The 10,930-nt window shown below is 41.6% G+C and overlaps 1 protein-coding gene across 1 annotated transcript; it reads right to left on the bottom strand.

Annotated features, from left to right (window-relative positions):
* LOC115249662 (cadherin-1-like) lies at positions 1 to 8,777 on the bottom strand. Its single transcript, XM_029835685.1, has 6 exons — positions 8,475 to 8,777; positions 7,297 to 7,411; positions 6,563 to 6,651; positions 5,895 to 6,029; positions 606 to 746; positions 1 to 246 (listed from the first exon to the last, which is right to left on the bottom strand). Exons 1-6 carry the CDS (start codon positions 8,523 to 8,525, stop codon positions 16 to 18), a joined length of 762 nt encoding a protein of 253 aa, XP_029691545.1. The 5' UTR covers positions 8,526 to 8,777; the 3' UTR covers positions 1 to 15.
* Between the last annotated feature and the right edge of the window lie 2,153 nt (positions 8,778 to 10,930).

Here is a 10,930-nt window from a genome sequence, read left to right as displayed (position 1 = left end):
TGTATATTCTAATTTCTAAATAAAAATTATAATTTTATCCTGTGTAAATGCATCAGTTTGTATTGCTTGTGTCTCTAGCATGAGGCCTACCGTGTAGTTGGCTTGTTCCTCTCGGTCCAGCTGTTGTGTGACAAACAGAGATCCTGAGTCTCTGTCCATGGTGAACAGGTTTGTAGGAGGCTGATCAGCTCCTGGACCAGTGATGCTGTAGAAAATCTTCTTCAGTTTGTCTTGGTTTGAACGGATCTGGACAAAAGCAGTCACAACTCAGAATGTTTAAACGGCACTTTTCTGTCTGTAGTCAGAGCCACGTTCAGCCCCTGGTGGCAGAAGTAATCTGAATGGGGACGATTAGACCTGATGTGTTCAGGTGTTTCTACCAACAAATATCAAACATTTTTTAAGTGCTGCTCAAGTTTAACCTCTCTTATGTTGTGTCCACACCCTTCATGCCTAGAGGCACCAATCATTCATTTGGGCTTCAAATTAATGATGGGTACATTGGTACGTGATTCAAGTACATTTCTATACTTTGTCCGATTCCACCATAACTGGAACATAATGGAGACAAACTGAGCCCACTAATCCATTTCAAAGGGTCTTACCTTAGAGATTTCAAGTGGGTAGGGTCCTCTCGTATTCTCAGCAACCTGGATGGGAGGAATCACCCAGTCTCTCTTTCTCCTCCTTAGACCTCCACCAGACCTCTGGAAATACAGGACAGGCACCGGGGCTTCCATTGCACCCTGGGCAAGGACATTTAATAATATGGTCAGAGGGATAACTGTGGATAAGTAAGCCTTCATGACTAGACCAACACATGCTGTAAGGTTATTACACACTCTGCAATAAGAGATGTTTCTTCTAGCTTCCACAGCTGAAAGAACAAAATTACATTAATAACTGATAAAGAAGCAGCCTGAACATTGTCAGCAGAGTAGAGAATGCATGGCAAAAGGTGTGTACATGCTGTTGAAGATCCTGGTGCAGCAGTTCAGTACCTGAGGTTCTAGTGAAGTATGACACATCCCAGCCAGAATTACCCTGGTTACATGGTCTTAAAACCCTGCTAAAAGTGTTGTCTGTTCAGGAGTATGGAGGAGTACAAGATTTAGACTAACTCAACAGATTTGGACCATCCCCTCAGCTGATCGGACCACTACTGCAACTGATGGTACCACCACCCCAGTTCTAAGCCAGTCTGCTATAGAGGATAGAACAACTGCACCACAACCACCTTATCAAGTGTTTCTCAAATCCATAAAACAAAGGACATACATGTAAAATTCACAATAGAAACCTAGTTCATAAAAAATTCCACTCCTTAGTTATTTCAAACCTGGTTGCCTGGTTACAACACCTTCAGAAAAGACTGACTAGAGGGGAAAGGGGGAGGCGTTAGAAGTCTTGTTAGAAGTCACCTCAAATATCAACTGGAACTACCTACTGAGATCCTTTACCCTCACCTGTATATATATCGAAAACCAAACAGCAAAGTAGATTTCTATGACAAACTTAAAGTTATTTAATTTATGTGACCACAAGACAGAATTCAATTTAGTCTGTGACTTAACATAAATTGGGACAAAAAAGAAGCTAGAAGGAATCTTAAAACCACCAACAGTTTAAAGATAAACCAACCAATCACAAACAAAAATTGACCTGTTGTTTACTAACTGACCTGAAAGAATCACCAACACTTTAACTGGAATATCTGACCATAATGCCGTTTTCTACATTTTCTTCTGTAGAAAACTCTCCAAAGAGATTCCAGAGCTAATTTTAATATCCATAATGGTCAATGAATAACAATAGAATTCCCAAAACTCAACAACACAATACACACAATAATACAGAAAGCAAACTTCTTTGTAAAAACATCATTGACAATGTAAAAGAAAACAGTCAAAAAATGTGAAAACAGCATTAATACACTTACTGGCAAACAGAACAAAAGACAACAAGGGGATAGAAATAAACATCAATGGAAAACCGATGACAAATCCCAATAAAATGAGCGCAGAGTTCAACAACTTTTTCATAGATTATAGAAACATCCCCGCTGTTCCATCCTGCTGGGTTCTGAACCCATTCCTATCAATGATGCACAACCGATTATTGCAAGAGATGAGATTTCACAAACGGAGGTAGCTAGCATGAACAGTCAACTGAACAGCTCTGAAGCCAAGGGTGATTATGATCTTGATGTCAGTTTCAGAAAAGAGCATAAAAACACACCGAGCTTAGACAAGAGTGGTTGTGTTGGAACGGTATTTCTAAAGAAGGCTTTTGACACCACAACATCCTTTTAACCAAATTAACTCACTTTAATTTTTCAGGAACAGCCATAAAATGGATGCTACCTGACCAACAGACTGCAGTGTGTCGTGGTCAATGCTGTCAAATCCACCTATCGGGAATGTGTTGCAGGAATCCCACAGGGTTGCATTCTAGGACCGATTCTTATATCAACGACCTTCCACAAGCATTCAAAAAATTAGATGCAAATGTATGAAGAAGAGATGCAGCAACATATACATCCGCAAAAAATACACAGGAAGCTGGTCGCATTCTTCCATCTGCAATGGCTCTAGTCCAAGACTTGTTTCCAACTCATGTTTGTATGATGTTCTCCAAACAAAACAAGAAAACTAGAGGGGGGTCATGTGACCATGACCATGATGGCAGCCTAGCGGAAATGTTTACGCCACCTGTGCAAGACATCACCAAAAAAAAAAAAAAAAATTTTTTTTAAAAAAAAGAGTAATATTTGCGACTGAAGTCTAGAGTACAACCTCGGCAGTGACATGTCTAATCCCCCGCCAGCCAAGCAGTGCAACAATTTTACCTGCGCCTGAAAAACAGCTACGAAAACAACATCACCGACCCTAGGCAGCAACATGGACACTAGCCGCACGGCTAATTTAGCCAAATTTCTGAGCGAGCTTAAGTCACTCCAGACAGAATTTGGAACAAAGCTGGACAACATAGACACTCATCTGACTGGAATGACGAACTCTGGAATAAGCGCTGGAATACAACATGACACAAACGCAACGAGATATCGCCTCAAACGAGGTGCGGATCGACGAAGCTGAACGCCGCATCTCGAGGTAGAGGGATCACTCGAAAAAGCGTAAGTTTGATGTGACCATCAAGCGTGTTACTTTCCTTGAATCCAAAGCAGAGGATCTGGAAAACCGAGGGATACGGAAAAACCTTTATACAAGAAAGGATCAACTACTGGCAATCTTACCAAGGATCCATTAAAAATAAATAATACTTTCCCAGACTTTTACGAGAAGCTGTACAAATCAGACTGCATAGAAATAAAAGAACAAAACATCTTCCTCGATAAGCTGAAATTCCAAACAATAACAGATGATGAAAAAAGCAGATTAGATTGTCGACTGAAGGCAGGTGAGCTTCTTGAAGCTATGGGGACATTAATGGTGGAAAAGCACCAGGTCCAGACGGATTACTGATTTCAGTTTTAAAAAACATTCTATAAAAGAAACTTGTTGATCCACTTCTTGGTATGTTTAGTGAATCTTTTATCAAAATAATTCTCCCAGATACATTACGATGAAGCCCCTAGTTTTAATAACCCTTATATAGAAACCAAATAAGCCGCCAACTGAATGTTTGTCTTACAGACCAATCAGTTTGATGGGATGTGATACAAAAATACTCTAAAGCACTTTCTAGAAGGCTGGATAAGTAAATTCCACAGCAGCACATTAACGATGACCAGCAAGGTTTGGTACGAACAAGGCAAGGATATCATAATATTAGGAGGGTCTTGAATATACTTCATGAGAAACATAATGAGATAGACACTGCACAGCTTTCAGTAGATGCTTCCCAAGCCTTTGATAGAAGAGATTGGCATTACCTTTTTGATGTCCTCCCAAGATATGGATTAGGTGAAGTTTTTCTAAAATGGATTCCATTGTTGTACACAAATCCAACTCTTGAGATCCTTACCAATAATGCAACATCAAAACCCCTAGACTACAAAGATCCACCCAACAGGGCTGCCCTCTGTCACCAGTACTATTTATATTAGCAATAGAGCCCTTAGCTATGGCCGTGAGGGAACCCAGAGGAATACCAGGCGTTACAGCTGGGGAAGGGAACATTGTATTTTGCTATTTGCAGATGATATAATATTTTATTGAGAAACTTAAAACATAGCATTCCTAATTTGTTGAGGTTAATTGAACATTTTGGGAGTTTTTCAGGTTATAAAGTCAAAACCCAAATCCATACTACTGCTCTTTAATAAGGTAGAACGTCATAACCCCACAATAGATACCCCATTGATAATGACGACAGAGGGATTTAGATACTTGGTCCACTTTGTCCATCTCTATGATTGGACAAATTAATTAAAATGACTCTTACCACAATTTTTATACCACTTCCAAACACTCCCACTGCTGCTATCAGAGATGTTTTACAACAAACTTAGGAATGATGGGAGGGTCAGGCTTTATCTTAAACTACTGTATTTGCCTTATGAGTGAGGAGGGCTTCAATTTCCTAATCTCAGACGGTATTATATGGCTGCCCAACTAGCCTCAGCATCCAATTACTTCTGTACTACTACACCTCCCACCTCGGTCAGCATTGAGCATGAATAAATTCCATTACCATTAAGCTTATATATGTACTCCTTAGGTCTTAAAACATTAAAAAGATGTATGAAAAACCCTTTCCTTAAAAATACCATCTTGGTCTGGTATGCAGGGCATAAAAATATAGGTGACATGCCTGTATTGTCTCATCTTGCCCCCATTTGGGGCAAGAAAGAATTTCTCATTTTAGAGACATACAAACTTCTGAATTTTGATCATTTCAAATACTTTAAATTTGCTGGTGCTCTGTATAAACTGGTCTTGCGCCGCCATCATTAAAACTAACACATGCTGCCGGCAGAGCCACTCGGTCTACGGTCAGAGGGGACTGACGTGCCCTACAGACAGACCAACTTTGGACGAGCTGTTCTCTCAGGTGGGGGCTGTGGTGGTAATATTTGGAACAGCATAGCCATCCCCATAAGAGAACGCCTCATCACCCACCACACCGGAGCCCTGCGGGTCTCCTGAATGAACGAACAAACAGGATTTAAAAATAAATAAAAAAAATAAAATGCGATGACGTATGTGAATCTTTTGGAATTTCATGGTTTCTGCATTGATTTTTCAGAAAATGTGATCAGATTTTGAAGGAAAGGGTATCGACAAATATGCCAAAAATAAGAACATGCTGAGCTTTAATGGCTACAGTGAGAACCACAATGTGAACACTTGGGTTAAAGAGCCCAAGAACCTCACTGGAGTCCAGCCTTAGCATACCTGGAAGCCTGGTGAAAAAACAAAAACTGGGTTTGGAGGTGGGACTAGAGCTAGCCTGACTGTTAAAGAAGCCCCCCCCCACCCCACCCTTCAGTCAATGCTCACGAACCATTGACTTCCCTACAGCTGGAACAGGTTACACAGGGACATCAAAGACTTCACATTCAACAGTTGACAGACTAAATTTCAACCAATGGAGGCTTGGGGACGGTGGCTACTCGAACATCAGTCCAAAGGACCCCAAGAGCCAGGGCCACTGCCCAGATTTCTGAGGTCCTAAGCACAACTGGACAGTGACTCACAGTGACGACAGTTATGATGAATTATTGGAGAAAAATCACAGAATTTCACAATGGTTCACACATTTTTTCTGCTGTATTTAAGCTTGGATGACAACAGCTGCATGACCAGCTTGATGAACGTATTCAGACACTTCCAACTGATTTTTCAAGCGTAATAAAAGCATTTGTTTTTAAGCTCCTTCTTTAGGTCTTTCTTAACCAAAGCAGAAAAAGGTAACTTTTTTTTTTTTACCTCACTGTTGTTCACCTCACTTTCAAGGCTTTGGTGCAGCAGCCTGACAGGGAGGGTATGTTTGTGACCTTGGGAATCCCTGATATCGATAAGAAAGTCCAGGTGTCCTTCATGCAACGTAATTGGTCGCTTTACCTGGAGGAAAAGAGAAAAGGGGAATGCTGACAGGACAACCTCTTTTTTGTTTAAATTGGTTTAAAAGTTTAAGTTACAAGTTACCCATGTGACCCCTGTAGGCTTATGAAGCGTAGAAAAATCATTAACAAAATGAATTCATTCAAAAAAGGAATGTTAAAAAAAGGAATAGGGATCAAGTCTTCCTCACACCATTGTCAGGAAAAATCTTGCAAATTTCATCTTTTCATGTCTTTTTCAAGAATATAATATTTAGCACAAATAACTAATGTAAGTGAATTGAGACCTGGAGGCATTGTTGCCAGATCATGAGGAAACCAGAGCTTCTGTTTCCTCTGACTGTCTCCAAATGTTCATATTCAGTAAATGCTAATTATTGATAGCATCTACAGTCTAGACGAAGGAGCAGACGTGTCATTTATACAAACCAAAATAATGCCCGTTTGTTCCCATCCCAATAAAACCCAACCTTTAAAGCCCACTTTAACCAGTAAGGGCTAATATAAAAATATATTTAAAAGCTGGTTACTGACCGTCAGAGTGCCGTCTGTCTGTACCCTGACACGACTGTCGCTACTCCAAAAGGTAAACCGTCTCCGCATGGTGCAGTCGTCAAAGTTCACTGTAATTTAATGGGGATAAATCAGTTGTCCAAACACGACAAGATAGAAAATAAAGGAAAGATACAGCGAGCAAGTATTCTGTAAACACACAGCATCCAGGTAAAGGTGTTCTCATACATAGAGAGTATACGTTAGGGGCAGAGCAATGAGACGGCTCAGCAAGTGATCTGGGTCACTGGGATCAGATCAGATCTGGAGAGGGATGAAGAGCTGCTTGGTGCTGTGGCTCACAGCTGAGGGCTACTTTCATTTTCAAGTGCAGGCTAGAGGAATGCTTTTCCTGCAGATTCTGGAGCAGGAGCGTCGGGCCCTTCAGCTCAAACTCCCTCTTAACGCCAACAGTTAATCCAGTGGAAGATTAAGTGATCTCCAAAATGTGAACGTTGACATATTCTCTTTGTAGTTTAAACACCCCCAATTCTTTAGGGACCTACAGCAAAACCACACTTGTCCAGTGATAGTGCCCACTAGCGCCCCCTCTGGCCAGTATCACAGCTTACATATTGCAATTAAACAATCTGTAGACTGATGTTAATCAAAGATTTAAAACATCAGCTACATCTCCGCACTGATCTACGGCCGACCAACCACAGGTGCCGAATATTGAAGAAACAAATGTAGATACATTTTTACAAAGTTCTCACCTTTGCCCAATCTTGCATGTGACCTCAGGTTCTTACTGGTCATTTTGAAAATCACGTTATCTTGGTCAAATCCAGGGACACATGTTTGCTCCTCTGGCGTCACCAACGTCGATACCTTGGAGAAATAAATAATAGTTATTGTCTAAATGTACAAGAAAAGGAGAAACACGTTGAGAGCATGTTTTAAAAGGAAACGCACAAAATCCTGTCGTTTTTCATTCATGTTATATGTCAAAATTCCCTGGATAACTAAACTCCCCATTACTGGCTGAAATGAAAGTTGTGATCTAAACAATGATTCCTAGTTTCCCAGGATAACTGCCTGAAAGAAATCCCAACGAAACAGGAAGAAATAGAGTAATGAAATAAAATACTGAATTACTAATACATGAAAACAAGCCTGTTACCACCTCAGACCATAAGTGTTCCTGAGAAATGTTAAATCCCAGAATAGATTTTTTTATTTGCTTTGACTCAATTTCAAATGAATACATGGAAACAAGAACAAACTTCTTTATTCCCTTTATTCAAATGCTTTCGGGAAAATGCAGTGACAATTGAAACTGAAAAGCTGCTTTTTCTTTCCTCAGTTTCGAGTTCTGTAGTTGTGGTCTATTCTGGACTAGATTTCACCTCGGAAAGATAAAAATACCTGAGGACCGCACAGCAGCCGCTGAAGGACCAAGGACGCGTGTCATGACTGACATCAGCCCTTATTTCTCTGTGCTCTAGATAAAAGTGTTACAAACATATGGAATATTATGATCCGCAGAGTCTGGCGCACTAAGGAACACGTGGTTTACTTGTGGAAGTGTGTGTTAGTGTGTGAAAGCAGCAGGGCGAGGCCCCTGGGCCCGGAAGAGACCAGTCCAACAGCCATGATGGCGCTAGACAAGCGCCACAAATACTCACTAAATATGTGCAACTACCGCCGGAGACCAAGCTGCAACCTTTCATCCGGCGCTACCACCTGCTGCTTCAATCCATGGCCACAAATGTCAAGAACATACTCACGTAAACATCTACAGGTTTTTAAAAAAAAAGTCTTTTAAAAACCTTCCCGATGCTGTAAAGGCGCAAATTTGCGGTTGTTTATACTTTACAGGTAATGTTTTCTGAGAAATCAGTACAGAATTACAGGAAGTAGATAAAAACATACGAGCGTCAAACGATCTCACCTGATAAGCGACGAATAAAAAGACCCAAATTCGGACTCCAGCGACCCCCATCTGTCCCCCGAGCCGCCGACAAACTCCGCAGGTAAAAGTTTTCTTCAGGATTTCACCTCTTTGCTCGCTCGCTCTTTGTCCTGACTTCAGGAAGACAGTCAGAAAAGTGACTGAAGCAAGACGGAACAGGTACTTTCGGCGTGTGACGTCGTGTCACAGGTGCGCAGCTTCCGTATTCCTCATATGGTCATACTGGTTCTGCCCGCCCGGAGGAACCACGTGACTGAAACCAGCAGCCGCGAAGCGTTCGTCCAGGTTCCACACAAGGAATTCCAGTTCTGAGCTCCTTTACTGTCTCTCTCGCTCTCTCTCTCTACACACACACACGCAGGCGCGCGCACACACCCACACACACACACACTCATCACAGGATGTGAAGTCATCATGTCATCAGTGTTTTCGCGTCATTAACTGGTGATTTCTGATTTCCTTTATTTATCCCTGTCTCACACTGGTGTACTTTTATATTTTGGTGTTTTTATCTTTCATTTTTACCCTCATAAAGCCACCCAAGGGGGCAAAAGGCACTTCAAATCAGGATTGTTGTTGTTGTTGTTGTTGTTGTTTCTGTGTTCAGACAACTGAGATCAATGTTGTTTAATCAGGATTTGGGTTATAAACGTCTCAGATATGTATCAAACACACACAAAAAACGATCTTGATCATTTTTATGAATTATAACAATAATAACGACGACGACAGTTATAACAATATTGACAGTCATAATAACGATAACGACAATAAAAATAAGAACTTTAATAATAAGGGCAGTAATAATGGTGATAGCAATGAATAATAAAAGTAATAAAATAATAATTATTGTGCGCTTGTGCATCGCAGACCTCCATCAAACAGGACATTTTCCCCACATATTGGCTTTGATGTTTGAAAGATCAAAGTTCAAAGTCCCTCTGGAATCTGGAGCCTCGCCAACATTTATTCAGCTCTTCCTTGTTTCACTATCAACATTCTAGAAAATATCATGAATGTCGTCACGCTCTTACTTATTTTGCAAAGACAACGGCCATAGCATTGATAATAACATTGTTATTACTAGTCACATGGTCATCCATGTTTTCAACGACACGCTTTAGGTGTTCAAGAGATGTGTTGACTTAATTGTGGATCTAATGTAATCTGATCTGCCTGCAGATTTAAATGGATTCACTCAGAACGTATTCTGATCAGATTAGAGTCAATGTCAGAACGTCTTTAATGATGATTCTACGGCTAAATGTGCCAATATATACGCAGACTTCTCGATGCTCGATCCTTCCTCAGAGATCTGAGGGATCCCTCAGCTGATATCACCGTCCACCAGTGTGAGGACCCCTGAGGGACCCCTGAGGGACCCCTGATGGACCCCTGGTCACATCTTTTCTGTCCTCTCAGTCTGATCTCGGTGATCTCTGGTGGACTTTGTAGGGTGGATTCATCAGAGATCAGTAACAGGGAAGTGAACTGAATCTGAAGGGTCATTTACAGTTTAGCTCCGCCCTTCAGGTGCGTGAACACATGATCGTCCACACAGAAAAACATTCACACAAATTCAGGAACTGCACCAGAATGAAAAAAGGAATGAGTGAATACTACAGCAGGGCAGAAATCCAGCCAACCACAGCTCCCAGTGCAGTTCACCAGTGCACGTAATCAGACCTTCATGGAAGAATCAGCTTTAACCGATAAAACCGCTGCTTTCAGGATTTCTCCTGTAGCTGCTTAAAAACACAACATTCACATCTGAGACATCGATATAAGTTATAGAACTAAACGTCTTTGACTCTATGTCTAAAAGGCTGGGTGGGAGGGGAGGGGAGGGGGTTCTGCTGACTACAACACTAAAGCACTTCTCTAATGCAACAGCTAACCGACTGCACTTCCTGTTCAAAGCTCCTCGTCAGACCGTCGCTGTGCTTTTAGTTCCATTAAGTGTTAATGGGGGTGGAAGCATCATCAGAGCCTCACGTGGTCGACCCTGACATGGTGGACACAGGCTTGGGGTGGAGGACAGCTCCGCAGGATGGTGTCTCCTGGAACGTGGCGGTGGTCACCTGGAGAACTAAACTGAAGGGGGGAGGGGTGAGAAGAATGCAGAGGAGATAATCCTGAGGTGAGCTGGGCTTTGGGAGGGGACAGGAGGTCACAGCAGAAGCAGCTGGGAGACAAATCAGATAAAACTAACGGCCCTATTTCAGGACAGTCGTAGTGGCCCCACCCTGAGATAAACCAGTACCCCCCCCCCCCAACACCCTGACTGGGAGACGGTCCCCCCCGCACCCTCTGAATCATTGTTGTGGGTCTCTGGGTTTAGGTGTGGCTCTGGTTACTTAAAACAGGAGGAGAAAGACAGATAACATTTTTATTGTTTTATTCATCTTCAACCATGTTAAGAAAAATAAAAACAT

The sequence above is a fragment of the Takifugu rubripes genome, chromosome 4, assembly GCF_901000725.2.
Source record: "Takifugu rubripes chromosome 4, fTakRub1.2, whole genome shotgun sequence".
Classification (NCBI taxonomy): Eukaryota; Metazoa; Chordata; class Actinopteri; order Tetraodontiformes; family Tetraodontidae; genus Takifugu; species Takifugu rubripes.
The sequence above is the reverse complement of the archived record's forward strand: the minus strand, read 5'-3'. Positions and strand labels throughout refer to the sequence as shown.